Source organism: Cladophialophora psammophila (genome assembly GCF_000585535.1).
Source record: "Cladophialophora psammophila CBS 110553 chromosome Unknown aczJe-supercont1.12, whole genome shotgun sequence".
In the NCBI taxonomy this organism is placed as follows: domain Eukaryota; kingdom Fungi; phylum Ascomycota; class Eurotiomycetes; order Chaetothyriales; family Herpotrichiellaceae; genus Cladophialophora; species Cladophialophora psammophila.
In genome coordinates, this window is record NW_006912933.1 from 1,049,328 (window position 1) to 1,074,839 (window position 25,512).

General features: G+C 51.4%; 11 protein-coding genes across 11 annotated transcripts; 4 read left to right on the forward strand and 7 right to left on the reverse strand.

The window, feature by feature from the left end:
• Nucleotides 1-364: 364 nt before the first annotated feature.
• Nucleotides 365-2,293, reverse strand: A1O5_08067 (methylenetetrahydrofolate reductase (NADPH); the record flags this gene model as incomplete). The annotated part of the gene is made up of 1 exon (XM_007748652.1): nucleotides 365-2,293. One exon carries the CDS (start codon nucleotides 2,291-2,293, stop codon nucleotides 365-367), a length of 1,929 nt encoding a protein of 642 aa, XP_007746842.1.
• Nucleotides 2,294-5,392: 3,099 nt separating this feature from the next.
• On the forward strand, nucleotides 5,393-6,130 carry A1O5_08068 (orotate phosphoribosyltransferase; the record flags this gene model as incomplete). Its single annotated transcript, XM_007748653.1, has 1 exon — nucleotides 5,393-6,130. The coding sequence occupies one exon, from the start codon at nucleotides 5,393-5,395 to the stop codon at nucleotides 6,128-6,130; it is 738 nt and encodes a 245-aa protein (XP_007746843.1).
• A 1,071-nt stretch (nucleotides 6,131-7,201) lies between these two features.
• A1O5_08069 (uncharacterized protein) lies at nucleotides 7,202-8,068 on the reverse strand (the record flags this gene model as incomplete). The annotated part of the gene is made up of 3 exons (XM_007748654.1): nucleotides 7,202-7,523; nucleotides 7,586-7,862; nucleotides 7,930-8,068. The coding sequence occupies 3 exons, from the start codon at nucleotides 8,066-8,068 to the stop codon at nucleotides 7,202-7,204; spliced, it is 738 nt and encodes a 245-aa protein (XP_007746844.1).
• Nucleotides 8,069-8,269: 201 nt separating this feature from the next.
• Nucleotides 8,270-9,289, reverse strand: A1O5_08070 (uncharacterized protein; the record flags this gene model as incomplete). The annotated part of the gene is made up of 4 exons (XM_007748655.1): nucleotides 8,270-8,496; nucleotides 8,548-8,669; nucleotides 8,720-9,031; nucleotides 9,150-9,289. 4 exons carry the CDS (start codon nucleotides 9,287-9,289, stop codon nucleotides 8,270-8,272), a joined length of 801 nt encoding a protein of 266 aa, XP_007746845.1.
• An 896-nt stretch (nucleotides 9,290-10,185) lies between these two features.
• On the reverse strand, nucleotides 10,186-11,329 carry A1O5_08071 (uncharacterized protein; the record flags this gene model as incomplete). Its single annotated transcript, XM_007748656.1, has 3 exons — nucleotides 10,186-10,488; nucleotides 10,592-10,725; nucleotides 10,978-11,329. The coding sequence occupies 3 exons, from the start codon at nucleotides 11,327-11,329 to the stop codon at nucleotides 10,186-10,188; spliced, it is 789 nt and encodes a 262-aa protein (XP_007746846.1).
• A 271-nt stretch (nucleotides 11,330-11,600) lies between these two features.
• On the reverse strand, nucleotides 11,601-13,055 carry A1O5_08072 (uncharacterized protein; the record flags this gene model as incomplete). The annotated part of the gene is made up of 3 exons (XM_007748657.1): nucleotides 11,601-12,097; nucleotides 12,158-12,506; nucleotides 12,567-13,055. 3 exons carry the CDS (start codon nucleotides 13,053-13,055, stop codon nucleotides 11,601-11,603), a joined length of 1,335 nt encoding a protein of 444 aa, XP_007746847.1.
• A 748-nt stretch (nucleotides 13,056-13,803) lies between these two features.
• On the forward strand, nucleotides 13,804-15,075 carry A1O5_08073 (uncharacterized protein; the record flags this gene model as incomplete). The annotated part of the gene is made up of 2 exons (XM_007748658.1): nucleotides 13,804-14,448; nucleotides 14,695-15,075. 2 exons carry the CDS (start codon nucleotides 13,804-13,806, stop codon nucleotides 15,073-15,075), a joined length of 1,026 nt encoding a protein of 341 aa, XP_007746848.1.
• A 732-nt stretch (nucleotides 15,076-15,807) lies between these two features.
• A1O5_08074 (uncharacterized protein) lies at nucleotides 15,808-16,859 on the reverse strand (the record flags this gene model as incomplete). Its single annotated transcript, XM_007748659.1, has 2 exons — nucleotides 15,808-16,649; nucleotides 16,703-16,859. The coding sequence occupies 2 exons, from the start codon at nucleotides 16,857-16,859 to the stop codon at nucleotides 15,808-15,810; spliced, it is 999 nt and encodes a 332-aa protein (XP_007746849.1).
• A 1,786-nt stretch (nucleotides 16,860-18,645) lies between these two features.
• On the reverse strand, nucleotides 18,646-19,957 carry A1O5_08075 (uncharacterized protein; the record flags this gene model as incomplete). The annotated part of the gene is made up of 2 exons (XM_007748660.1): nucleotides 18,646-19,379; nucleotides 19,432-19,957. The coding sequence occupies 2 exons, from the start codon at nucleotides 19,955-19,957 to the stop codon at nucleotides 18,646-18,648; spliced, it is 1,260 nt and encodes a 419-aa protein (XP_007746850.1).
• Nucleotides 19,958-21,098: 1,141 nt separating this feature from the next.
• On the forward strand, nucleotides 21,099-22,213 carry A1O5_08076 (uncharacterized protein; the record flags this gene model as incomplete). The annotated part of the gene is made up of 3 exons (XM_007748661.1): nucleotides 21,099-21,557; nucleotides 21,655-22,125; nucleotides 22,181-22,213. 3 exons carry the CDS (start codon nucleotides 21,099-21,101, stop codon nucleotides 22,211-22,213), a joined length of 963 nt encoding a protein of 320 aa, XP_007746851.1.
• A 1,347-nt stretch (nucleotides 22,214-23,560) lies between these two features.
• Nucleotides 23,561-24,142, forward strand: A1O5_08077 (uncharacterized protein; the record flags this gene model as incomplete). Its single annotated transcript, XM_007748662.1, has 1 exon — nucleotides 23,561-24,142. One exon carries the CDS (start codon nucleotides 23,561-23,563, stop codon nucleotides 24,140-24,142), a length of 582 nt encoding a protein of 193 aa, XP_007746852.1.
• Nucleotides 24,143-25,512: the final 1,370 nt, after the last annotated feature.

Below are 25,512 nucleotides of genomic sequence, written 5' to 3' on the forward strand. Positions count from 1 at the left end.
TTGCAGGCCAACCCTTGGCGCAAAATTGGCGCAACAACAAATCTTTCCCATTTTTTGGTTCTTTCTCTTCATAAATCGTTTCCTCGTTAAATCTCTCGTCTATGCTGGGGGTATCATGTTGAAATGAGCTGCTCGCTCTTCATGCGTGGGGTATCATGTTGAAATGAGATGCTTTTTCTTTTGGTTGCTCCTTGTTGTAGCCCCATCCTCACGCCTTCCCCAGAGATTTTGTTGAAATGAAACGCCCTGCGAACTCCAGTCCTGCCTGGCCCATCCAAATTAGCTGAGTTGATCATGCTTTGCACCAGTATAAATCAAAATCCAAAAGGCAAGGAAAATCCGACAAGGGATCAGCGGACTAATATCAGTTGGTAAGAGCCTCTCCGCTGGCTTTGGAGGGGACTTTGTTTTGCTCTCCATTTGTAACACTTTTCTCAGCGCCAGTGACGGATGCATCACCATTCGACACATCTCTAGTTCCATTTCCGGGATGGTCAGCGACAGTATCTTCGACGACCGCATCAAGATCCTGGGCCTCCAGACCCTCAAACAGTTCGAAGATCTCGTGATTTTGATGGAAGTCATTGTTGACAATATTGACAAGGTAACATTCATCCATGATCTTCTCGATCAACTTTCTGCTCCCAGATCCGGCGGGATAGCACTTCGCCCAGTCTTGCCCAAGACGGAAAGCTTCGTCTTTCCATGCTAGAAAGGACACAGTTTCCACGATGGTTGGCTGCACAATCTCCCGGTTTGGAAAGATGCCCCAAGTGACGGCGTTTGGACCTTCATCTTTGGTGTTTGTGTACAGTTCACCTTTTCGATTCACTGCGTAATATGTGAGATTTTTGTTGGTATTGAGTCGTTCCATGACCGTCTTGAACATGGAAGGGAAGACAAGCAATTCCAGGTATGATTTCTGGTACACCCAGCCGCCAGCAGGACCCCATCCATAAACCGGGTGGGTGGAAGACGCACCATCCACTGCCGGCTGGGAATTGATGGTCAAAAATCCGTGCTTGTTTAACTTCACCAGGTCATCCTTGATGCTGTCGGCTTCGGCAGAGATGGCACCTTCGCTCCATGGTAGTCGATCCAAGGTGCCCTGCAAGAAACGTACAAATAGAGTTGTAACGTCGCGAAGTGATCTTGGTTTGCCCCATAACTTGATGTTGGCTTCGTTTGTGCCCTTCAACCCGGTGCCGTAAGCATCCAGTTCTCCGAACGCAGGAGATCTGCTATCGCCCCAACGACCGTTAGGGAACTCATCCCAGTCCGCTGTCCGGCTGATGTAAGATGCGTTGCGATTTCTCCAGAAAATTGGCCTGACCGTCTCATCCCGGCGGTTGAACCCTAGAGACTGTCGCCAGGGCAGTGGTTTCTCAAGGCGCAATCCGGAAGTTTCCGGCGTCAAGGACAAGTCCTCCAGAACCATCCGCGTAGCTTGGGCCAGATTCATTGTGTAAAAGTGGAGGTGTAGGATTCCTGCGTCCAGGATTTTCCGGCACATGTCAGCGACCAGATCTTTTCCGATTGCCCTGACAGCAGCATCGTCGTTTTTGACCGGCTCCAAGGCATCGAACCACTCAGGAGGGACATGACATTTCGTCCAATTAGCTCGTCTCACAAACGCGGCGTAGGTTTGGATGGGCATGATTCCAGGAAGTATCGGAACATTGATTCCTCGTTCTCGGCATTTCTTTACCCAGTTAAGAAAGATGTCGACATCGTAGAACATTTGTGTGATGACAAAACTAGCTCCGGCATCGACCTTCTCCTTGAGATGGTCGATCAGCAGGTCCACGTCCCGCTGGTCGTCGCAACCCTCGGGGTAGCCAGCGACGCCGATATCGAAATGGTCACTGTATCTTGCTTTGATGTATTTGACCAGATCCTTTGCATACCTGAAACCACCTTCTTTTGCTTCCCACTTTTCCTGGTCTCTGGGCGGATCTCCACGGAGTGCCAGGATATTTGTGCAGCCAGCTTTGTATGCACGACGAAGAGCCTCGTCAACTTGATGTCGTTCCATGTCCGTGCAGGTCAAATGCATGCAGGTTTCCAATCCATAGTAATTTTGAGTAGCATTGACCATCTCACAGGTCAATTGGGAATGCCTTCCGCCTGCGCCCCAGGTGATGTCAATGAAAGCCGGCCCCAAATTATGCATGCGGTCCATGCGGTCGTACAGATTCTGAACGCCCTGCGCGGTCTTGGGAGGGAAGAACTCGAAGGAGAAGGTCGGCTTGTTCTGCTGGTGGGCCAGCGCGAGTTTTTTAGAGATATGCATGTCGGAGTTTTGGCAAGGGAGCAAAACGAGGGAACAAGTGTGGGAAAAGCGACTGCAATAAAGAATGAGGAGGATCAGGCAGTCTGGAAAGATCGTTTGTTCTCAATGATCTTCTGTGCTCCTGTGTGACGGTGTTCCCAGTCACGGTGTAGCACGTTGTCCTCCTCCGAACCCAAACCGAGTCAACCGAAATACCGGTTGCGAGCCCACCTATCGGCCAGTTCTCGCAGCATTGAGGGGTGGATGTTCCAGGGGAAAGATGGTCCTGCCAACTAATTTTGGCTCAGCAGAAAAATGAAGGGATTTTGAGAAGTGAAAAAGCAATTCGACATGCAGCCCACCCCTCTTTGGGACGAGGGTGATGCCGCCCTATGCTCACCGCCTTTACCCAAACGCCCCGGACCCGGAGAACCAATCTTCCGGAGTCACATGAACCAACCCCTTGTCCTCGTTGCGTTTATTCCGGCTTTGGCAGACCGCAGGCTTGGCAGCTTGGCAGGAAGTACTGACGAGCCGAGGAAAGGCCCTGAGAAATGTTTGCAAGCTCAACCTCGGACCTCTCTACGTGGAGAAGTTTGAGCTCCGAACTCCAACAGAAGATACGCTGTTGTCCGCCGCAGAGTGGCTTTGGTTCGACGAGTACAGACACGAGCTCCCTGCAAAGTGTGTTCTCGAAAGATCCAAACAACGTAGACACCGCCATGGTCTTGGATATGGACACTATGTACCAGTAGGTTAGAACATTGTCCGACCCACTTCGACTTCCGTGGGCCGGCCAGGCCGTTTCAGACGGTGCTTAACTTCAAGTATGTCAAGCAGCTTTAGGTCCATTCTTGGCGTGGACAAGACTGAGATTCCAACCAGTGGAAACTCCTCGATATCGGATACTTTTGAGAAGTATGGCACTTGTCCTGCAGGGACAACAAGTTCTGGTCCGACCTATGTCGGAGACAAAAAGAGCATCGGGACACCTGCAGGGTTGAAATTCGTCATTGCCTCATCCCTCGACCCAGGTGAAACATTCTCAATCGGCAAGATCACCAGCGTCATCTTCTGCCCTTCTTCCATGCACAGCTTCGTTTCTTTGGTTTTTGTTAGTTTTGGCGGCGACAATTCTGGATCTTGAGTAAACACCCCTGAGGAATCACTTCTCGAAAGGAAACTTACCATTGCTGGCGGACAGGCGGACTAACATATGGCTGTCTAGAGAATTTGTGGTAGTAGTCCTAACGAAACTTATCCAAGTTGTGGAAATCGTCAACAAAGAAAAAATCGCGGCACGCTTATCCTCGAATCAGTGGAAAGGCTGCATTGAGGAGCTGGGACCATACATCATTCATATACTCCTGCAGGGTCTCACCATTCGCATGGGCGGGTGGCGACAATCTCCAAGCCTCTTCAAAGGAGACCTCTCTTTCCACGCCAAGCATCGATTCCGGGTCCGAAACAAAGTGATTGACAATGCCAACTTGGTCAGAGTTGGTGCCATGCACGTAGCTGTCTCACTAGGCGCTGGTATAGCTCGTAGTGTGCTGTACCGCAGAGAGAAGTACAGATTCCTTTAACGTGAAAAGTTGTCTTTCACTGCAACCCTGACACTCGCCAACGAATTTCTTACAGAAGTTTGCAATTGTAGCTCAGAGGGAACTGCAATGGCCTTCGTGTGCATCTTTTCGCCAGCAATGTTGAGATGCTGATGCTGATTATGGGCTGTTAGTGTGCTGTTACGCATCAGTAGATTTAGAGCAGATACATTTTCATGCCTGGTACGAAGGGAGTCAAGAATATTGCCCGGTCATCGCCGTAGAGTCTGAAGACCTCGAACAACTGATGTAAACTCCTTGATTAGGCACTGATTCTTTTTTTTTCCGTTGGATTTTGCACCTCGAACCATTCATTGCCCCAAGATTTGAGCAGTTCTTCAGCTTCAAGTGTGACCAGGATTTCTTTTCTGTTGGTTGAATTGACAGTGAAGACGACATCTTGAAGAAACTCGACCCGGAATACATCACCCACTCTCCTTTATTCTTGGATTTTTTTGGGTCCAAACATTCCGCATCAACTGTCTCGTCGTCTCTGACTGGAAACACAGTGACCAACAACGTGTCAGCCCCGTTCGCTGCAGGTAATCCCTTCAATATGAGTTAGAAAATTCGACATTAATTGCGAAGGCTCACTTCTTTCGACGTTTTGATAATGTGTCTGTCCTGTCCAACTCGAAACATCATCGAGAATTGCACTGGAGAAGTTGGTAGGAGTTGCACCCACTGCGTTATGAATGCACTAGATTCATTTTCGAGCTTCTTGACCTCCATTTTTCGGGCTTTAGCGGATTCTGCCACAATCTAAAGAAATGAAAGAAAGTTGCTCCAGATATTATAGATGCCATATATTTTGCTTCGGAGTACGATTGATTGGACGCGTAAGACGCAAAGGGTTGGTTTGTTCTTGAGGTATGCAACACTCGAGTAAATTCGTCTTCCAGGGGCGATTCCAGCCACGTTCAACATGGCAGTAAACTTGTGCGCGAGGCGGACTACACCAAACCTACTCATGAGAAGACAACAAGGCTGATCAGCAAACTCTAGCAAGGCTCATCCAATATTCCCCAAATCGATGCATCATCATGGGAAGGACCTGAACTTGGCCGCGAATAGCCTAGTAGACTACGAGGTTGCTTGAGGCAAGATAATCACGGTAATTCCTTGTCGTGAAGTCTGCTGGGTTTGTGACAAAGGGCACCACACAATTCAGCTGCATGTGCAGGATGCCACGTTGCCATGTTGACTGAATCGATTAAGAATAGCTGCTGTTCGAGCAGTCGAGACTGTCAAGCTTGGTGGGGCGGGCTTGGCGGATGTAGCGGAGTGCCAAGCAATAATACCAAGGCTAATCCTATTCGGGAATCAGTCGTGGTGGAGATGGGTTCCCCTCTTTGCTACTGAACCCCTCGTTTGCTTGGAGGAAGAAAAGTTTGCTCTTGGCAGGCACCGTCACTGCAAGGCGCGACTCAGATCTCGCTTCTGATTATTTCAAGATACCCTCAGTCCTGTAGGATCCTTTTGAACGGACGACTTCTCCCACGCTGTGCTCTCAACCATGGCGACGGAGACATCCTACAAGGACGCTCTCCTCACTCTGCTATTGAAGGCCTCTGCTCTATCCTTTGGCACCTACACTCTCAAGTCTGGCCGCATCTCTCCCTACTTCTTCAACTCTTCCCTTCTGCACACCTCGTCCCTTCTAGACGCTCTCGCACGTGGCTTTGCTTCAGTGCTAACCTCTCCTCCTTTCTCCCTTCCCCTTGGCACCGAAGAAGCTGGCGCAGACGCAGATGGCTCGTTTGCACCTCATTTTGACGTCGTCTTTGGTCCGGCATACAAAGGAATCCCGATGAGTGCGATTGTGGCCAGAGAGCTGTTTTTCGCCGGGAAGCATTTTGCAGGTGTTTCTTATGCATACAACAGAAAAGAAGCAAAGGATCATGGAGAAGGAGGCATCGTCGCCGGAGCGCCGCTCAAGGGCAAGCGAGTGGTCATTGTGGATGATGTCATGACTGCTGGCACTGCCCTGCGAGAAGCCGTCTCCATCATCAAGGCTCAGGGTGGTATTGTGGTTGGGGTGGTTCTTCTTTTAACCAGACAGGAATGTGTCTCCGACGCAGAGCCGAGAAGTGCTATGAAGGTGGCCGAGGACGAGCTAGGTGTGCCTGTGAGGGCTGTGCTCACGTTCCAAGACTTGCTCGAAGCTATTGAGGCTGGAAAGGTCGAGGGAGCCGGGCAGGAGCAACTCGAACTCATGAAGGACTACCGTGAAAAATATGGAAGCAAAGACTGAAGCTGAAGATATATCCAGACGCGTCTTGGCTTTATCACATTCATGGAGGAAAGACGTATTACTAGACCGCTCCAGACTCACATATTTGACGAACGACAGGCTTGTGAATGTATGGCTTTTGGGCTCGCCTTTTAATCGGAGAGAGTACGCTATCATTCAGGAGGACTTGTCGGCCGGGGTTCTGAAAACAAAAGAGGGCCAGTCTATGGGCTCATGAGGACGTCTTCCTCGCCGTCTTTCCTGTGATTGCTATGAGCACCTGGTCATCATTGCCCCATCCTTCTCCTCTCTCCCAAGCTCTTTTCTCTCTTTCTCGCCTTCATCCCGGACGCCCACCCGTCGCGCTCGTCGCACTTTCACCCGACACTACCGAAGGCGATTCCGCCCAGCGACTGCTGTCTGCGACATGATATTGACCCACAACTGGGCCAAGGAGACGGCGTGTTCCAGGGTGGCATAGTGTGAGCCCACGATTGTCCCATCGCAGCCATACAACATGTTCCAATTCCCAGGCTATCAGTATCATCCTACATGTTTTTGGGGCAAGTCCCGCTCTCGCCACGGTTAACTCTAGGCGTACAGAGCACGCAATGGGAGACCACGCAAAGTGCAAAAGTGGAGGAATCCCATCAGATGAACGTCTCCCCAGCCGAAATCTAGTCTTTGATATAGGATTCTTCGGTCAAACAGCCAGATCAGAGACCCGCCGATGCACCCTGGTTCCGTTCGTCGGCGCAGGCCGAGAGGCTGCGAGCTCGGTGAAAGAATCCACCAGGTACGTACCGGCTGCAGCGAGAAGAAGACTAACAAGCTTCTCACATATCAAACAGAGAAGAGGAATCTCTTTGTGTTCGAAACCGTCTTTCATTCGTGTTACTCCGATATCTTTCGAGATTGGCGATGGTTCAACTAATGACAGTTCATCCAAGCTGCGTCAAAGATAGCCATGGTAGTGGCGTCAGTTTGCACATCTTAAATAAGAGGGATTAGGTAAGTGATATCGATCGAGTCCTGCGGCGGAGGTACAGCTAGATAGGTTCTTTCAAGCCGCAACCTCGCTTGCCCACCCACCTACACTTTCTCAGTATGCACCACCTCTGTGACGGTAACGTCTTCGCCCGCAATCTTCTTCAGCTCCATTTGTTCCTCGACGATCCCATGTCCGTCCTCAGTCAGATGCACGATGACCTCGTCGCCAAACAGGGCCCCGATCTCCTCCACCGGGATCTGCTTCGTTTCGGGGATGTAGAAGTACACGATGACGGTGGAGATGAGGCAGAGTCCCATGTAGAGGAAGTATATGCGGTATTTTCTGTCCTCGGGAATAAAATGGTTAGCGAAGGCGTAAATGGCAATTCCTCCCCGGTGGCTGAGTGGCCGTTCGTCGCAGAACCTACGACTCTCAGCCCCACTGGGGATCGGGGGAACCTTGAAGATAGAAAAGTCGATCCTTACATGTTCTTAAACGCCAGCGCTGAGGGCGTGGTGTATGTAATCGCACCCACAAAGTACGAAAAGAATCCCAGGCCGATCCCTCTACCTCGAATGTTTGTCGGAAAGATTTCGGACATCCAGATGAACGACGGACCATCGACGCATTGGAACATGACGATGTAGACGTAGATGATCAGCACGCAGCCTGCCAGCCCACCTTTGTTGTCCGTGCCGAGATATTGCCATTGGAGGATGCCTTCGAGGAGGAGGCAGACGGCTAGGGCTGGGAACCCGATGACTGTTTGGTGGGGATGACAACGTCGTTAGCATGACTGGTGCTGGAGAGGGGGAACGGAGAACCATACGGAACATTGTTCGACGACCGACTCTATCGACAGTAAAGATGGCGATCGCGACACAAATGGTACCAATTGTGGTATAGATCGCTGTTCCAAGGGTCAGCTCAGATTCTTTGCGCAGCTTCGTGGTGATAGTCCCAACCATAGAGCAGCAATGGCATGACGCCACTCATTCCCAGGCTGGTAAAGATCAGGACAAGGAAGTTGGCTATCCCCAAGATCTAGTCCACGTCGTCAGCCGAATGTTACGGAGACAGTTAAACTGGGGGATACTTGCACCAGTGGACTGGGCCGCGAACCTAGAAGGGGAAGTTTAGCGCGAATTCCAGCACGCTCGGCGGGCGACTCACTGAATGAACAAGGTGAGCAGGCTCCTGTGCCGCCACGATGGGTTTCTAAACATTTCAACGTACCCAGCTTTTTGCTCCTTGTCGAATTCCACCTGTCTCACGATCTGTATGTATTCGGCGTGTGCTGCTGAGTCCGTTTCATCACCGGGATCGTGATGGATCTTTTGAAGCACTTCCCATGCTTCGCTGGCTCTGTTCTTTAGGCAGAGGTATCGGGGGGACTCTGCAGGGCGGTCAGCATGCCCACCCTATCACTGACGGAAGCCGGGCGCACCTGGTATGAAGGGCAGCCCCAGGAGAAGGGCCACTGGCCCAACACAGGCAAGTGCCAAAGGTACTCTCACTTGGACATTGAATGTCTTTGCATAGTAAGTTCCGATAGAGATCCATGCGCACCTGTAAGGCATCAGTGTTATTTCCCTGCACATCAAGAAGCATGGACATACACAACGTATCCCATCCCGAAGCTCAGCGTTGTGAGCCCACTGAGCAAGCCTCGATGACGAGGAGGTGCAACCTCGGTCAAGTAGAGGGGAACAAGGCAAATGAGCATGCCTAGACCGAAACCATGCAGCAACCGAACGGCGATGAGCATACCAATTGCGACGGAGCCTGTGATCAGGGCAGCGCCAATCAACGAGGATATAGCAGCGACCATGAAGGCTTTCTTTCTCCCGATGACATCGACGAGCCAACCTTGAGCCAGAGCGCCGATTGCCAAACCGAAGTTGAATAAAGCATTGATTGCTCCAAGGATGCTGGAGGAGGGTTAGATCTTTGATTAGGACGAGAATGCAAGATACTTGCTTTGCGGTGTAATTGCTGGTTGCTGCCAGAGGATCAGTCACTACACGAGAAGTAAGGGCAGAAAAAAACTTGCGGTCAAGGTCGAAATACTCGTAGAAGGAAGGCTGCCCGATGCTGGTGACAAATATGGCAAAGCCGAAGCCATAGCTGTAGCCTCCCCAGGAGACGACCAGGCAGATAGCGATGTTGTACCACGTAAGTTTGCCCATCTTGCATCACAGGGAGTCTGTAATCAGGTGACGGGTGTTGAGAAAGTCCTTGTGATAGAGATGTCTCGATAGACTCGACAGCAGTCCATCACCCTTTATATCCCAGAGAAAACCAGCCGCGAAGTACGAGTATATGTATAGATTCCGAACCCACTCTACCTTCATACCGAGACAACATAGTACCCCGGACTTTGATAGCTCGGCTCCCACATGAGCTCCATGGCCCATGGGACAAGATGTGGGGAAGATGGATTTTGCGTTGTTCTGGGTCGGTCTTCCAACAGTCTCAAGCATGTCTGGAAGGTCTGCGAACAACTCATGTGGAGTCTTTCTCCAGTCTGTCATTGGGACAAAAGATCAGGGCGTTCCTGAGACCCTGAGATATCGAATGGGAATGTTGTTGATGGCGACTTTAGTTTCTGACATTGCATTCCTAATTCTGACATTGTTGCTGTCAGAAATGAAGAGCCACGGTAAAATAGTCGGCTAATCAGTGACTCAGCGGGGAGCGGTGAACTGTACTCGGTATCCCGGTATTCCTATTACTTGTCTATCTGCCCAAGCCGGATTCAAAAACCAGTGGTATGGTCTGACAAAGTAGAGTGATTCCCCTGTCAATCATATGCGATATAGCGGCCGCTTTGTCGTTATTGAGCACTTTATGGTATGTGCTTTCGCGTAATGGCGGTTGTGGTTATACGCCAAGGTATCTATGATTCGACCAATGACTCTTGATGGTACAGCGGTTAGTGATTTGGCATGAAACGCTGGCGAGGCTGAGACCATCAGACCATCACGTCGACATTGTGCTGCTAGAGACTGCCCAAGGCTCCGTCCTCTCAACTGTTCCCAACATGGTGACAGTCGTCAAACTTCCTCCAACTCACGTCGCTTATTTACAATTCGTCTCTCCTCGTTCCCGCATCTGAATTCTTTGATTTCACACAGCCACTGCCCTCTTTCTCACATCCTCTAGGACAATCCCCGTCTGCAAATTGCCATCTGAACAACTCCTCAGTCTCATTCGCCAGCACTTCCCCCAAGATCCGCGTCCGGTGCGCAGACAGTCTGCCGACACTTCGGGAGAAGATTTCTCTCGAGCGGATGACGATTTGAGGCCAGTCGTACGAGCGGAGCGTGGGGATTGACGTGGAGAAGATGTATTCGCGGAACCCGCCGTAGATGATTGCGGAGGAGCACTTCAAGCCGTTTGCAGATGTCAGAGACGCATTTGCTCAAGGGAGAGTCAACCCCCGGAAATGTTCGGAAGGTCACAGATGGGGAAAGCCTGGGGCATCTTACCATAGGACACGCCTCGGCCGTGGTATACAGACTCAAATCACCCAATGCGCTCAGCGCCTCAGGTCCCGAGAGCTTGTATGGCCCATCAGGATCAGTCAATATTCGGCTGCAGTTGTTAATGGCTGCTATTTCGCCTTTCAGCAAGTCAGCACGGTGTTCTATTATATCGCCGGGTGGTGAGAATCCAATGCATTTTGATGGAACGCTGGATACAAGAATGAGAATGAGAATGAGAATGCAGGGGACGGGGAAAACAGCCGCCCTTTATACAACGCCGTAACCCACGACCGGGCTTCTCGAGACTCTGGAAAGTAACAAGAGAGAAGACTCATCAAAGCCATGCTTTCTTTGCCACCGGCACGAAACCGACCACTTAGGCAACTCACCGTGCAAGGTCGGATTTCCATCCCTCGCCATCGAATTTGCACCGATGCACACCTCCTGGCCCAGCTGGCTCTCAGCCGTTCCTATCTCGGACGCAGTATGATTGACGATGACTGCCCCGAAGGCCGCAAATGGACAAGGGCTACCCTCGTTGATATCCGCCAGGGCCCCGATCGCACGCCGCATCCAGTACGCCCGGGTCGAGAAAGGGAGCGGGTCGGGGCTGAGGTCACTGTCGACTCTTCCACCGGTGTAGCAGGGGTTGGAAGGGTCGTAGAGATCACAGCCGTAGGATTCGGCTGAACATGAGAGACGGAGGAGAAGGAGGGCCCAGACGATAAAGGAGAGCGGCATATTTCAGGGGAACTGAAGACTGGAGAGGCTCGAACGCGACAAAGATTGAGCTATGAAACGATAGCAGCATTCAATAACGTATCGCTGACCTTGCTCTGTCTAAGATGAATTCCCGATCATGCCAGATGTAGTTGATATGAAGTCGAAGAACCGAAAATGCAGGGGCCAGCGCTCATGTCCGGTCATCAAGTCCACCTCCCCCGGCTGGTGCGCCCGGCAAGATCCTCCACATATCCCCCAGATATCGCGCGACCTTTCTTCTACCAGGTTCTCAGTCAATGTCCTCAACAGTGTCGATCATCTGTGCAAGATCAAGACGCTCTACGACAGCGCCTGTTGTTTGCTGGACCCTAAAGCCGACCCCATTTGAAGCCTTGCTCATCCCTACGTCAGGATTCCACAGAGGTATCAGGTCCAACAACCTGGGTGGGAGATAGGATTGTGTCTCCCCAGAACTTATTGCCGGTGTAGACGCACTGCGCTGGGTGCCTGCTCTCTGCGTTTGGAGTTTTAGCGTCTCTTTCTCATGCCGTGCAGCAGCATTTGCCGGCATCGTTCGCGCAGCAAATACGCTCGGCCACTCTACCACTTTGAGCGCTAATTTCTGTATCTCGAATGCGACGTAGCCGGGCGAGACGAGGACGATCTTTTGACGAGCCACCGGATGGTCACTATACTGCTCAAGCATCCGAGCAAATCCATTATCGAGGCAGGCAGCGACAAATATTGCGTGACAATTCGGCGTTGAGAGATAGAGGTGGAAGTTTTCTGTGATTATGAATGGTCAGTTAATTCATAAGTGTCTTGAACAAGGAAGTCAGGCCACACCTCTAATTTTGTCGTCTGCCCTCTCCTTCCCTCTTCCGGCATCGAAGAAATCGAACAATGGGATTTTCTCGGTGAACTGAACCGCAAAATCGGCTGCACTCACACCCGGGGGAACACTTCGACGCCGGGTGTGTACCATGCCTAATCGACTCCCACTCCCAAAGTTGAGGAAAACGCGAGTGACGACCTTGGATGCTATTGGGATAGTCCCATTCTGATTCAAGATGTACTTGATGACTTCATTGCGGATGCTTGTAGCGGCGATGGCACCTGGGCCGGGACCCTCGACGTGGCTGACTGCCGAAGCGCCAGCTTGCGGACTACCATAGCCGGAGATATTTGAAGCCCACTATTTGTTCTCGCGGAGTTAGTGGATCGAACGGTATAGCACGATGAGATAAATGCTCACGAGGTAGGCATCGCCATCTATCAACACAACAACAAATGGTTGTGCCGGCAGAGGAAAATCTTGTGCGAGGGTGGCCATAGGGTCGTGTGGTGGCTCGACCCTTGTGGTGCACCTGAGATACTCTAGATCAAGCTGAGTATCAATCAGCTTCTCCTCCACCTTCCGAGCCTGCTTATTCATGGCTTTTAAAGATGCCGTCTCGGTGTTAAGTCTTGCTTGAAGTTTGGCGACATGAACAAACTCGTTTTCCAAGCTGACTTTGAGATTCTTAGCCCGTGCCTCGAGGGTTGCACATTTACCTCGCTCCTCTACCAGTAACCGTTGCGCTCTGGCGGCCTTTTCCCGTTCAGATTCTAGAGACTTGGTGAGTTCGTACAGTTCGGTGCGGTACTTGTCAAATTGAATGTTTGCTTGGTCACAAAGTTCATAAGCAAATTCAAGTTCCAACTGCAAGGCTTCCACCTTGTCAGCGAGGGTGTCGAAGTCCATGACATCGCTGAAACTCGCATTATCCACTGTCGCTCGGTTCTGGGTTTGGACATGAGCGCTCTCATCAACATCAGACTTGCCTTCTGACCGGAGCAGTGAACCAAGCAAGCTGATGCACCCTGACATGAAGAAAGTTTTGGCTGTGTTTGAGGACCGAAGGTGTGAGGACCAAACGCGTATCGTCGAAATGCTGTTTAAATTCAGAGCCTCTTGGCACTGCGGCACCCGCTAGTATTTAAATGCAAGTCTCTTCCAGCACCGATAGGTCTTCTCTTCGTTCTCAATCCTATTCATCTTTATGACCCCTAGATTGGTCTAATACATTCCTCTTCTACTGTAACTGAGTCTCTTCGTCTTGCCTCACAGGTTTTCGTGTATACCAACTCGAAACCTACCTTGCTGTTCAATCATCGACCTGTTCCTCTCTTTGCATTGTACTATGGACGGCTTGACGCTGACGATGGAACGCTCACGATCGCCCCATAAATGCAAGTCGATTTTGACAGAGAAATCTTTTGAACCATGCCGAAAAGAATCATCCCTAACTTCACCACGCTGCCCGTCCACCTCACCTCGCAAACGAACTTCCATACTAGATACGACCATCTTCGAACCTCCAACAAACACGGAATCCCTATCTGATCTTTTAAATCAGAACCAGGCCAACCACGATACCCTCAGAGAGAAAATTCGGGGCTTGAAACGGGTAATAGAAAATCTCGAAGATGGCTCAGCCAAACGACTGAAAATGACCGAAGACTGCCTGTCCTACGAACTCGACTTGAATATCAACGAGCTGGAAAGAACGAAGATACAGCTTAAAATGAATAGTATCACGAAAAAACAGGCCGTCAAATTCAATGAGCAACTCTGGGGTCAACGAATCAATCTCAACGGTCTCCGTTTCCGGGCCTCAGTGGACCTTTACGATAGCGAATTGCCCGACATGAAGGAGATGAATATCAGATCAAACCAGAACAGGATGAACGCTCGGCTCGCTGTTAATCTCTACTTCACCAAATCTAACCGACAGCTATGTACCGGGCTCCAAAAGGACCCGAAACGAAAAAACGATCTGACGCAGAGGAAATTTAGAACAGAATTGATTGATGTCTATAACTCAAGAGACCCTACGGATCCTACCTTCTTATGGTGTCCAGTCTTAAGGGCTTACTTCGATCCGAGTCTAATGACAGCGGCCCATCTCATGCCATACGCTATGCCGGACAAATTCATTGAAGAAGTTTGCGGACCTGGCTCGTCTCTATATAAGATGAAGCCAGAAAATGGATTGATGCTCAATTTTCGAGTCAAAAAAGCTTTCGATATGGGCCATATCTTCATAGCCCAGACCCAAGACTCATCCCCTGAAAAGCCTGAATTCGAAGTCATCGTAGTGAACCCCGATAAAATTATCTTTCCCATAAGAAGGGGCGTAACACTGAAAGCCCACGACATTCATCATCGACGTCTACAATGAGGCCCTCTTAATGAGTCTGGCACGGGGAATACCTATGTTCCCGGGACTGGAACGAATTACAGGCCATCTGCGCGATTTCTCTATGCAAGATACGTTCTGGAACGCCTTAAATTACTTTGGAGATATGAAGGAGGGCGTTTTGTCGATAATGACTGGCAGATTTCGCTGATCCAAGAGCTACGTCTCCGGAAGCCCTGGCCAACCATTGGGCCGTACCTATGGGAGTCTGGTTATTTGCAGGATTGGACGAAGGAGATTGGTCTCCCTTTCGATGCCGATTTGCTGGAAGACGTATACAAGGCTGCTGATAAAGAAGCTGATCCGAACTGGAAGGCACAGGTTATGGAGCTCCCTGAACGCGAGAGAACGCTTGTTCGCAGGTCGACTTTGCAGGACTATCTTGGCAACAAAAGAGCGGTCCAGGAGGAGGAGGAGGAAGAAGAAGAAGAAGAAGAAGAAGAAGAAGAAGAAGAAGAAGAAGATGATGATGATGATGATGACGACTCGGAGCTAGACGATGACACCAGCGTATGCGAATGAAAAGGTGCGGCTCGAGATAGCTGAAGCACTGTGCAACATGGAACGGGCCAGCCAGGAATGAAGCGGCATAACTGATGGAGATCTGCACCCAGCCACCGACGAGCTGAACACGAGGCTTGATAAGTTTGTGGGCAACTGTGCCTCTGGTGCTCAAGAGACGGCAGGTTGAGGCGGACGGAAGCTGAAGGGTCGACCTTAATGGCACATTGTTCAGTGGTATAGTCGGGAGAGAATGGAAACAGATGCTCCTTCATTTATCCATACGACCCCCGGGGGGGGGGGGAATAGAAGTGTGTTATGTGCCTGCAACCAAACTCTGAAGAGTATGCATAGAAGGAATGACTATCTAAATCACGGGGTAAAGGCGAGCGAGACGAAATAGAGAAGGAGAGAATATCGCGAGAATCCGACGAAAGAGGTCAACCAAAAGGATAGTGGAAATTTGTAAGCGATGAGGAGTCACCACAGCGGAGGCGGCGACGCCTGATGCGAGCGGGGCGGGGGACTTGGCGCCACGCGGTATCAGAAAAGAAATGTCCCATGGTCCAGTTAGTTCATGGGCAGGTGCAAGATGCAGTCTTTTGCAGATTTGAATAGTACATTCAGTTTTGTTGTCTGCAATAGAAAGCTGCGCCGGTCTCTGCACAGCGTCATGGAGGTACATGTGCAGGGCCTTGGGCCCTGCAACACACAACACAATTCGGTCCTTGATGGTACACCATCCAAGGTGGCCTAGAAGCCTCTTCCGCTGGCTGCCATCCTCTCCAGACTAGGCACGGCGTTGAAATTGCCGACGCCCATTCCTCCATTGATACCCGACATTGCTCCCATTGTGCCTGCATGAATAGGCCGATTGCCCATGCTGGGTTGCTCTTCTAGGTCCTCGTATCTCAATGTGTAAATCCGCCGAACCTTCTTCCAAAGTTTCGTGTCCCACCAGATGTAGTAGCCTTGCTCGCTCACTTTGTCATCCAGTAGCACCGGGCTAGGCGACGCGTCGTCCCTGGTGAGCCACTGCTTCTCTCTCATGTGGTACCGCCATTTGCGCGCCACCAGCTCTTGAGCCACCAGCATTTGTATGTAATCCCGAGGCATGGTGTAGAATATGAAGAATAGTGTTTCATCCACAAAACCGGTGATTCGAGTAGACAGTGGTGCGATTTTCTTGACAGTGTAGCAGTCTGGTATGCTGTACTCCGAATCCAATGGCCGCAGTGGTGTTGCATTGGCTTCGGCCCATGGCCCGGGGTAGGATGACAGTAGGGGTTCTTGAGAGCCCATGTTGATGCCGAGAGTTGACAAGTCTACCCCCCTCATCAAACTTCTTGCAGCTGGGCTCGCATTGTCTTGTTCTGCAACATAACCCTTCATCCCGAATCGGTCTCTTTCACCCATACCTGCGAAGATCGAGTCGTGGTCGGCTCTTGTTCCGATCTCCCGATCTCCGAACATATCTCGCGGCTGCATTCCCAGTGACTGTGACGGCGATTCCTGTAACTGCGTCCTTCCATCTTGCCCCAAGAATCTCTCTTGACCTATGGCCGCATTCATACTCTGAGATATAGGCGATCGAGCTAGAAATCCACCGTCAGCAGTTGGCGCGGTCACATGAGTGGGGGAGGTATACAAATTTGTGTCTGTCCGGACGGCGAAGTTACTCTGCTTGGGTCACCAGGCGTGATGTCGCCCTGTTGATTTGCTTGCCGCTGCCCCAGCCCGGGAGGCCCACTTGGTGCTTGGCTTGCTCGTCGTACAGGTTGGGAAGCTTCCGAGGAGAACTCCATCGGAGCATTCCTGGAGTAGGTATCAGTGGGATAGAAGCCGTCTCTACCGGTTGTAGGTTGTTGCTGTCGAGAGGAGATATGAGACCGTGAAGCTTGCATTTGCTGTCTCTGTGCCTGTTCGTTCTGAGGTGGCCCAGTCTGCCAGGCACTGGAACCAGCACTGTGGCTTTGCGATTGAAGGCTGCTGTTGTTTAAGCTGGGGAAGGATGACGCCGATAGATCGAGTTGCGTGTTTGCTCTCGAACCCATAGCTTGTGCCCAGCTATCTGGCGCTACAGAGTCTCGTGCTTGTTGTGAGGGTGCTGGAAGGCCGCCTTGCCCCCAAGTTGCTGCCGCTGTGTCAGCAGATATCTCTGTGACTGATGGATAGACGTACCAGGCTTACCCGCAACAATCCTGCCGCTGTTAGCGGATCGGCCTTGTGTGTGTTGATTCATGTTGTTCACAGCAGGAAGTTGTCGTCCTTGTCCTAGAGAAGATTAGTTAGCACGTGGCACCAATGCAGGTACGAAAAAACAGCAATGTTAACGAGCTATTTACAGAAAGGTCCACTTCAATAGAGGAACCCCACGTGACCCGACAGACCTGCCCTGCGGGTTTATCCCAGTTGTAAAGGGAGCGAAAGCACAGGCTGAGCTTTCCGTGAGCTGAAGGACCCTCTGGTTGGATCGGTGCGAAATGGGCCTCTAGATGCCGTCATGCAGCCGCGAACTTTGGTGCTTGAAGAATGTCTCTGCATCCATAGCCGTCTGCCAAAGCGCATGGCTCCGTAGCCAGTTGCAGAACTTCTACCGCCATTGCGTAGGCTCAGGAAATCTCTTCCGCAACTGTTGCCTTGGTGTGACCGCGCCAGGCTGGACCCACGGAATTGAATGTATCACGCACTCGCGGCATATCCATTCATCGCGACTTCCGGTGTGCTCAAAAGACAGCGCTGTCTTGTGGGAGAGCGGTGAAGCTTTGGCTGATACTTCACGCTTTGCGCATTTGTGTCGTAAAGCCGTGCGAAATGGCATCCTCTTTCCCAGCCGTGTGTGCAGGTTGCCCCCCTCTTTCGAGCCATCTAGCATCCATAATCGGCCATCCGTGCGAGAACAGCTGGTGCGACATATGCATCTCATTCCCCGTGATCCATCAAAGTCCATCAAAGAGAAAATTGAACGCAGTGTGCCGTGCGAGGGAGCCGCAAACCCACCTTGTCGATTCATCTCGGTTTTCGACTTGGACAGTCGGTATCGAACCCAGATGCTTTCGCACAGGGGAGAGTGATTACTCAGTGCGCAAATCTCAGATCGGTCGTGTTGGCGTACGCGTCAGTGATAAGGAGGTGAGGGAGGTGTTGTCTGTTGTTGACCGGTGTCGTTCACAGGTCCTCTAGAGGCTCAAGGCGCAGTCTGCAGTCCGCATTCCGGATCCAGATCCAACCTGCTGGCCTTGGCGCGACTAGGATCCTAATGCATGTCCGCCGAAGACACGAAGCACGGGCCATTCATTAAACACTTTCCAGCCTGGTGGCACAGTTTTAGAATTGTGAAGAAGCTATGAGACCCTCGCGATTCACCAGAGATCTTTTTACATTAATGGAACTCGTCTACAAACGTCTTTTAGCCTCCGATTCGCTGAATCCTCGACGCCCCAAGCTCAAGCATGCGCCCGCGTCTAAGCATCATGGTCAATTGACTGCCTGTGGATTGATGAGGCTAACTCTATTGCCTTCCGCAAATGGTTCGTTCGAGAAGACGCTGCTCAACCGGTAACGCCGTGCTCACTAATCCCCAAAAACGATTCAAAGCAACAATCCAATGGCGAGTTCGACATTGCCGCCGGCCTGTCGAAGCGCTGCAATGGCCTCCTCTCTTGAAAAGCCCAGTTCGGTTACTTGCGCGATCGATTCTGCTGTGATGGGCCGCGGTTCCCCAAAGTTGCTAGAATTTGCGCCTGGTTGAGACACAGAAGGTCCGGCAGGCGTAGTGGTAGACGGTTGCCCAGCTGTGCTGGCGCTCCACTGACCTGACCCCGATTGCTGGCCAGCCGACGATGCTCCTGGAATGACAGTCCCGGTAGTGGTGCCAATCGTGCTTCCTCCAGGTCCTTCAACCTTGGGCTCGTTTTCTAGAACCTCCTCCATCATCTTGGGCAGCTCGCTTTCCGGCAAGAACGGGATCTCGTCATTTTCAATTCGCAGGCAGTTCTTTTTCAGATCGATGCACATCTGGTGCCGCTTTAGCATATCGAGCCCTAATAGCAAATCCACGTCTTTGCCTTCCATAACAGTGAAGCTGCTGGCTAGGTTGTACTGTCCAATTTGAATCTCGGCCGAATGGACTCGTCCCAAGATTTGGGCAGTACCAACGCCTTTTGCTATGCCTCCGAATCGTTTGTCAACCAGCCGTAGGATGCCACACCGTTCGGCAGCTGACGGGGACATGATGGTGGTCTGTGCGCCTGAGTCCACGAAGGCTTTGATAGGATGGCCGTTGACGACAACATCGATATAAAGCATGGTGACTTTACCAAACGCTGCAAGACGAGTATTAGACCAACTCTGCCAAAGCGCAGATCTTTGACTTACCTTCGGGAAACTCTTCCACTGCTTTTTGCATGTTTTCTAGAACACGGTCTTGTCGGATCATTTCCTCAATCTTTTGCTGCGCGTCGACATTGAATGGGTCCGCTTCTAGCAGCGCAATCTGCTCCTCTTTCTCTCTCTGCATCTCGTCCCTGTGTCTCAGCCTCTCCTCCAGCAGATCATGGAATCGTTGTGGATCCTGAGCGGCAGCCGCAAGTTCGGGATCTTGTCTCCGAAAACCGGTCATGACGGCCGCGTCTCGTAACAAGTGGGATCTGAGTTGCTCGGTATCATTCATGCTTCTTAACGTTGGTGCCGCAGGCTGGCCGCTGGGGGTACCTTGAGCCGGCCGTCGTCTTGGAGGAGTTGCGTGAATGGCCATGGCTATTAAATCACCTTCCTGGACATTAAACTGGGCGAGCGTCATGGAGGTGTCTGTGACTGGCATCCCATCTTTTAAGAACATCTGGGCAGATGGAGGAACACCGATCTCAGCTTCGACGAAGGCTTTGATGTCGTTCAGGGTCATATCGGGGCCGACATCGAGAGTGATGAGATCTGTCTGCAGCTCTCTGTCTGACGAGACAATAGTTATAGAGATACGCCTGCAGATGCGTCAGTCCGGAACAGGGTGAGGAGTCTCATTAGATCGCTTGCACCTACATGACGGCGGTTGGGCTGTGGAGGATGGGGTTGTATCAAAAGGGCTGTTAGACTGCGCCGGCGAGTTGTCGAATATCTCTTCAAACAGGACAGTGACGATCCGAACAAATGCAAACCCGGGAAGTAGAGAATGTCTCGTCAAGGGGACAGAGAGCAGTTGAACGCGTTCAAGTATGATTTCTCATCAACGCGGCAAACAAAGGAAATATTGCCTTATGGAAGAATTGGATGTTCACAGAAGAACTACTCAGGCATATTTGCGATGACGCACCAGTGGGCCGGCCGCTTAACTTGCTGTATATAGGTATAGCGGCTGGTACTGGGTACATACTGGGTATTACCTGGAGCCTCCCCCTAGAAGGCAAAGAGGGACCCTCTGATTAAGCGTTGCCTGCCTAAAATAACACGCCGCACAACATACCTAAACTCCTGGCGGGGGCACAGGGTTCAGTCCCAGCCCAGGCAGTTTGCCCCCAAAGCCCCTCCCACTTTTGCCCACCCCTACCTCCGTACTAAAACTGGGAGGAGCAGGCGCGGTGCCTTCGGACCTAGAGTCGCGTGCCGCGCAATTTCTTCATCTCACTTACTGCTTGAGCCACATCATACTCCCACCAACCTGCCATACACTTCGTTACTTCGCTTCTCCATTGACACCCATTAACCAAGCGGTTGGCTATTTCCAGGGACAGTGATTGCGCTCCGCTCCTCTGTCAATCTTGACCTAGCGACTGCACCCTTCTTTCCCTGGTCTCTTGCCCCCGTATGTGTCAGGCCTGACGCAAATTGAATTTTCACTCACGCCATTTTTTGTGGCTTTCTCCCCTTGGGCCTTCCTTCCCATCTTGCATCTTCAAAGAGAGCAATCTTGGAGCTTCTCAATCAAACAGCCAAGTCAGTTACTAGCCAACTGGCGCGAGTCCGACTTGCTGTCCAATCCTTCTTCAATCGGCATCTCACAGTAGAAGTCGCCTGTTTGTCCGGTTGATGACTGCTCTGAACCAGTCAAAATGCCCCCAAACCAGGATCCCTCGAGCCAATCAGAGGAATCCACCAAGCCGAGTTCCGCCAAGGTAGACTCCAGAGGCGGTCAACTCTCCCAAGACGAAGATGGCTTTATCGATATCCAGCCCGAGGACGTGGAAATGCAAGACAGCGATTCGGATGCCGCTGCCCCACCTCCGAAACCCTCGTCTGACTCTTTAGAGCTACAGCGTATTAGTCATTCCGACAAAGCTGAAGAGGTACCCGAGGAAGAAGACGATTCCGAGGACGACCGTGATTTCATGGCCAGCCATCCCTTGTTGAACATGCTAACTGGGCGGCTGGGGGCACGCAGACGGGGCTCGTCGCACAAATGGGACCGCCTTCATCCTGAAAACCAAGCACTATCTGTATCTGATGTGGATCAGTGCACTTCACTTGAAGAGGCTGCTTTCCCGCCAGAAGAGAGGGCAAGCCGGGAAAAGGTATGGCTTTGACAAAGACTATTTCCTATACAAAACACTACATGAAATGCCCCTCTGCTGATCCTTGGTCGTTTCGCTGACAATAGCTGTCACTCAGTTCCAGTACCGTTTGACCCGATGTCCGGAGTTGAGTTTGGGGCTCTTCACCCAGCCGACAAAAGCAGAGTTGAAAGATTCATCAACACCGTCTCAGCGACGGCTAATAGCGCATATCGTCTCGACCAGAACTCCTGCGCCCTGTGTCACTGAGGCTTCGATGGGCGTTCCCTCAAATTGGAGGACGAGAAGGTCTTCACTGCCATCCAGCGATGACAAGGAGCCTTTGGGCCACCAGGACATGGGAGGGACTATCTGTGTTCATTCTTTGGCGGTGGCACCCGAGTTTCAGAGAATGGGATTGGGTTCCATCTTGATGAAGTCCTACATCCAACGTATGAAAGATTCCAAGATCGCTGACCGGATATCTCTACTTGCCCATGATCATCTTGTCCCATTCTACACTGGGCTTGGATTTGAAAACATGGGACCAAGCGCGGTGACATCCCACGGCGGAAACTGGAATAATATGGTAACTCTCAGCATCATTACCATGTTGCGGAATGGACTGACTAACCTGACACCAGATAATCGAGTTTAATCATGAGGATGATGACTAGACGCGGATTATGTCGCTACGAAACACCTGCACGGCCGCCTTACTTGTCGCGCCTGGTTGGCATCAAAACAGTCCTAGGGCCAGATTATGGGAAAACCCTCGCTCGGATTGGACGGACGACACGCATATTTTACCTTTGGCCTTGATACGACATTTGGCGAAGGAGGCTGGCAATGGTTTCCATGAAGGTTGATTATTAGATGAAGCCGTGCAAAACGGAATGAGCAAGGGTGTATCGGCTCCAGTGTCGTGTTCAACTGCCTGAGACATGTCGTGGTGTACTCGGTATATGTACGGGTACTGACGTCCAGAAAATGAACACTGAGTTTTGCTTCCAGGAGGCATTTATGGCCATCATGGGATTATGTGTGTATCTTGGTCCGAACAAAGGGCACAGGAAGGCAGGCCAGTGGGCGTCTGTCCTGCCGCCCTCCCCCTCGGCTACAACCACGGTCCAGCCACGGCTAGTGACAAAATCTTTTGATTTTGGGATTTACTGGTAGTTCGTCTGCTCGATCAGATTTTTCGTAGTGGTAGTTGGCTGACAAGAGGTCGATGGAAAGGAGCAATCGGGGGTTGAACGTAAAGCCGAGGGAAGAGCAGACGGACGGCCACCAACCTCACCAATGACACTCCATGCAATTAATTCACTCCGCTTGCAGCACCTGGTGTGGCGGGTGGCACTTCGCTTCAAAACTCCCGGTTTGTTCCTTGTCCCCATCATCGCCCGATGAGGGATGGATGGAGGGATGGATCCGTATTCCACTGTCTGCAGGTGACGATATTGCTCTGGAAATCTACTCCTCCTTCCGCCATGATTCATATCTAGGGTTATCTTCTCTAATATCCTCGATCTTCGGTTTTCCGCCTCTGGCTGATCCTCAATCTCTGTTCGAGTCCTTTCCGTCCCATCGAAAAGGGCAACCCACTGTCTAGTTCAGCCCTGCTGCATCTCGGAAGTCCTTGCCGAACTTGACGGTACAAGATTATTCGCCTGAGTCGCCCGCTGCTGAGCGCCTCCCCACGATTTCGAGCCCAGTTCCAGCTTGGGCAGAGCGCGCTAGTTGGCGTATACGAGATACATATGGTCGTCTTGCGGACAGCCCAGAACCGAACAGGATAAAAGCGTGGAGGAACCTCACGGAACAGTGCGGGAGAAGGGCGTCTACAGTCTACAGGGTCAGGCACATTCAGGCCTATCGCAGCCTGCGCTCACCAATTCCTAATCGGTTACCGAGCATCAGGTCATTCGTTTAAAGACCTAACCTGGGCCGCGACGACAATCCGTCAACGACTTTTCCCTCTGCTACCTGGCATCACTCGCCAGAGAGCAGAATCCGTAGACACCATGCCCACCAACCGACCCTTCTTCGCCAACTTCTTCTCGGCCTTTCGAGCCCGCACCAACCCGACGTTCCAGGCAAAATCCAGCTCGGCCTACGATGCCGTGTCGCCGGGCTCGCTTGTTGCCGCTGCACATGTTTCTACAACCACAGCGACGGTAACCTCGTCTGGCACAAGAACAATATCTACGAAAGCGACCGGCGAGGCCTCGACCTCATCACAACAAGCGCAGTCAAAACCTAGCTCGACCACCCCTCTTCCTTTTTCGTCCAACCCAAGTTCACACCGATACGCAACGCCTCTGTCCAGGTCCCCCGGGACGAGTTCACCCGGCCCTCATGCGACGCATACAGCCCCGAACCTATCAATGTCCCCGCCGGGCACATCAACCCCCATGACGAGAGGCCGACAGAGACGTGGCAGCGACAGCTCTAACTCTTCAGGAGGATTCATCGATGCCTTGGGCCCGGAGAAATGGTATATCGGCGGCCGGAATGCAGCGGGTGAAGAGACATTTTACAAACTTGGCTTGGTAACAGGTGGAGCCGGGAGGAGGGTTCGCAGCTTGGACCGGTTGAGTCTTTGAATTCGGGAAAAGCTGTGGAATCACTGTCCAAGAAGAGAAGGAAAAGACAACATTGAGTTGCAATGCGAAGTCACAACGGCGACCCTTTCAAACACAAAAGGCTATGGGGTCGTTATCCACAAATTCTCAATTTTCCACGATCAGCTCCTCGTGACACGTCTTGTCATCACTTCCCAGCGGCTCCAGGGACAAATATTCCCAGAAAGGCCAGAGGGAAAGCCGGGGAACTTAAGGCTTCGTGGTGGGATGAGATGAGACGAGCGGCGGCGAACGTTGAAGAAATGGGTTAAACCACTCTTTCCAATGAGGGCGTACAGAGCAAGGCGTCAACGGCGTTGGGATCTATACAAAAAAGATGCAATGGCAATGGGCATAGGGGGGCAGATCTTTACGGCGTTGCACATATTGACGAGCAGGTGATATCCTTTGCTCTCCTCTGGTATGGGAAAGCATTAGCTTGCACGGGTATGCAACATACATAGCCATGGCAGTGCCTAAAATATGACAGATCACGACCAGAAGAAAATCCTGTTCCCGTATTCGGAACTCCATGTTCTGTACTCGGGTACCACAATGGCGGATTTTCCTCCTCCCAAGGCAGCGGAACGGAGGGGAACAAGACTCAGTAAATACGTACAGGTCAGCTGCCCAGTATTTACAACCGCACGAATACCGAAATTGGCAGCACGATCACACACAAGCGGTCTAATGAGCTTGTATGCCTGGCGGAGGCGAATGCATGAGGAATATGTTGATTATGGCATGCTGCATATGTATGCAGATGGCGGAGACATAACAAATATCCAGCACCATACTCACTCGGTATGAGGTACTCCGGGTAGGAAATGGTTACATACTTGTTACAGAGCCTGGCTGTGGGTTTGTCGCTACCTCAAACGGAGCCGCCATTGATTTATTCCCATTCGCCTTCCGAGGGAAAATCTTTAATCCGTCTAATTACCGTATCTGGTTCAGACTCTGTGGTTTTCATAACCCAGCAGCTTGTGTGATGCCTCAAAACCGTAAATGTTCATTGGCTCGAGCCCCCAACTCCCTTCCACCACAAAGCACCCATCCTGATTCTCACAGAAGCCGTGGTCCGCTTCACGCAGCCCGTGTGATCACCCTGCTGGGTTCCACCTAAAATACGAGACCATCGAAGTCCTGTCGTGTCATTCTGGTGTGTAACAATCTGTTCCTTTTTCGCTTGCCGTCGTTTGCTGATTGATTGCCCTGACCACAACAGAGGAATGCTTCAGCACCAAAATCTGACCTTCTCCATCCACGAGTGCGACTTTTACTCGGTCATCAATGCTGAGGCAATCCCCAAGCTACCTCAATCCCAAACCCCCTTAGGTATTGGACATACC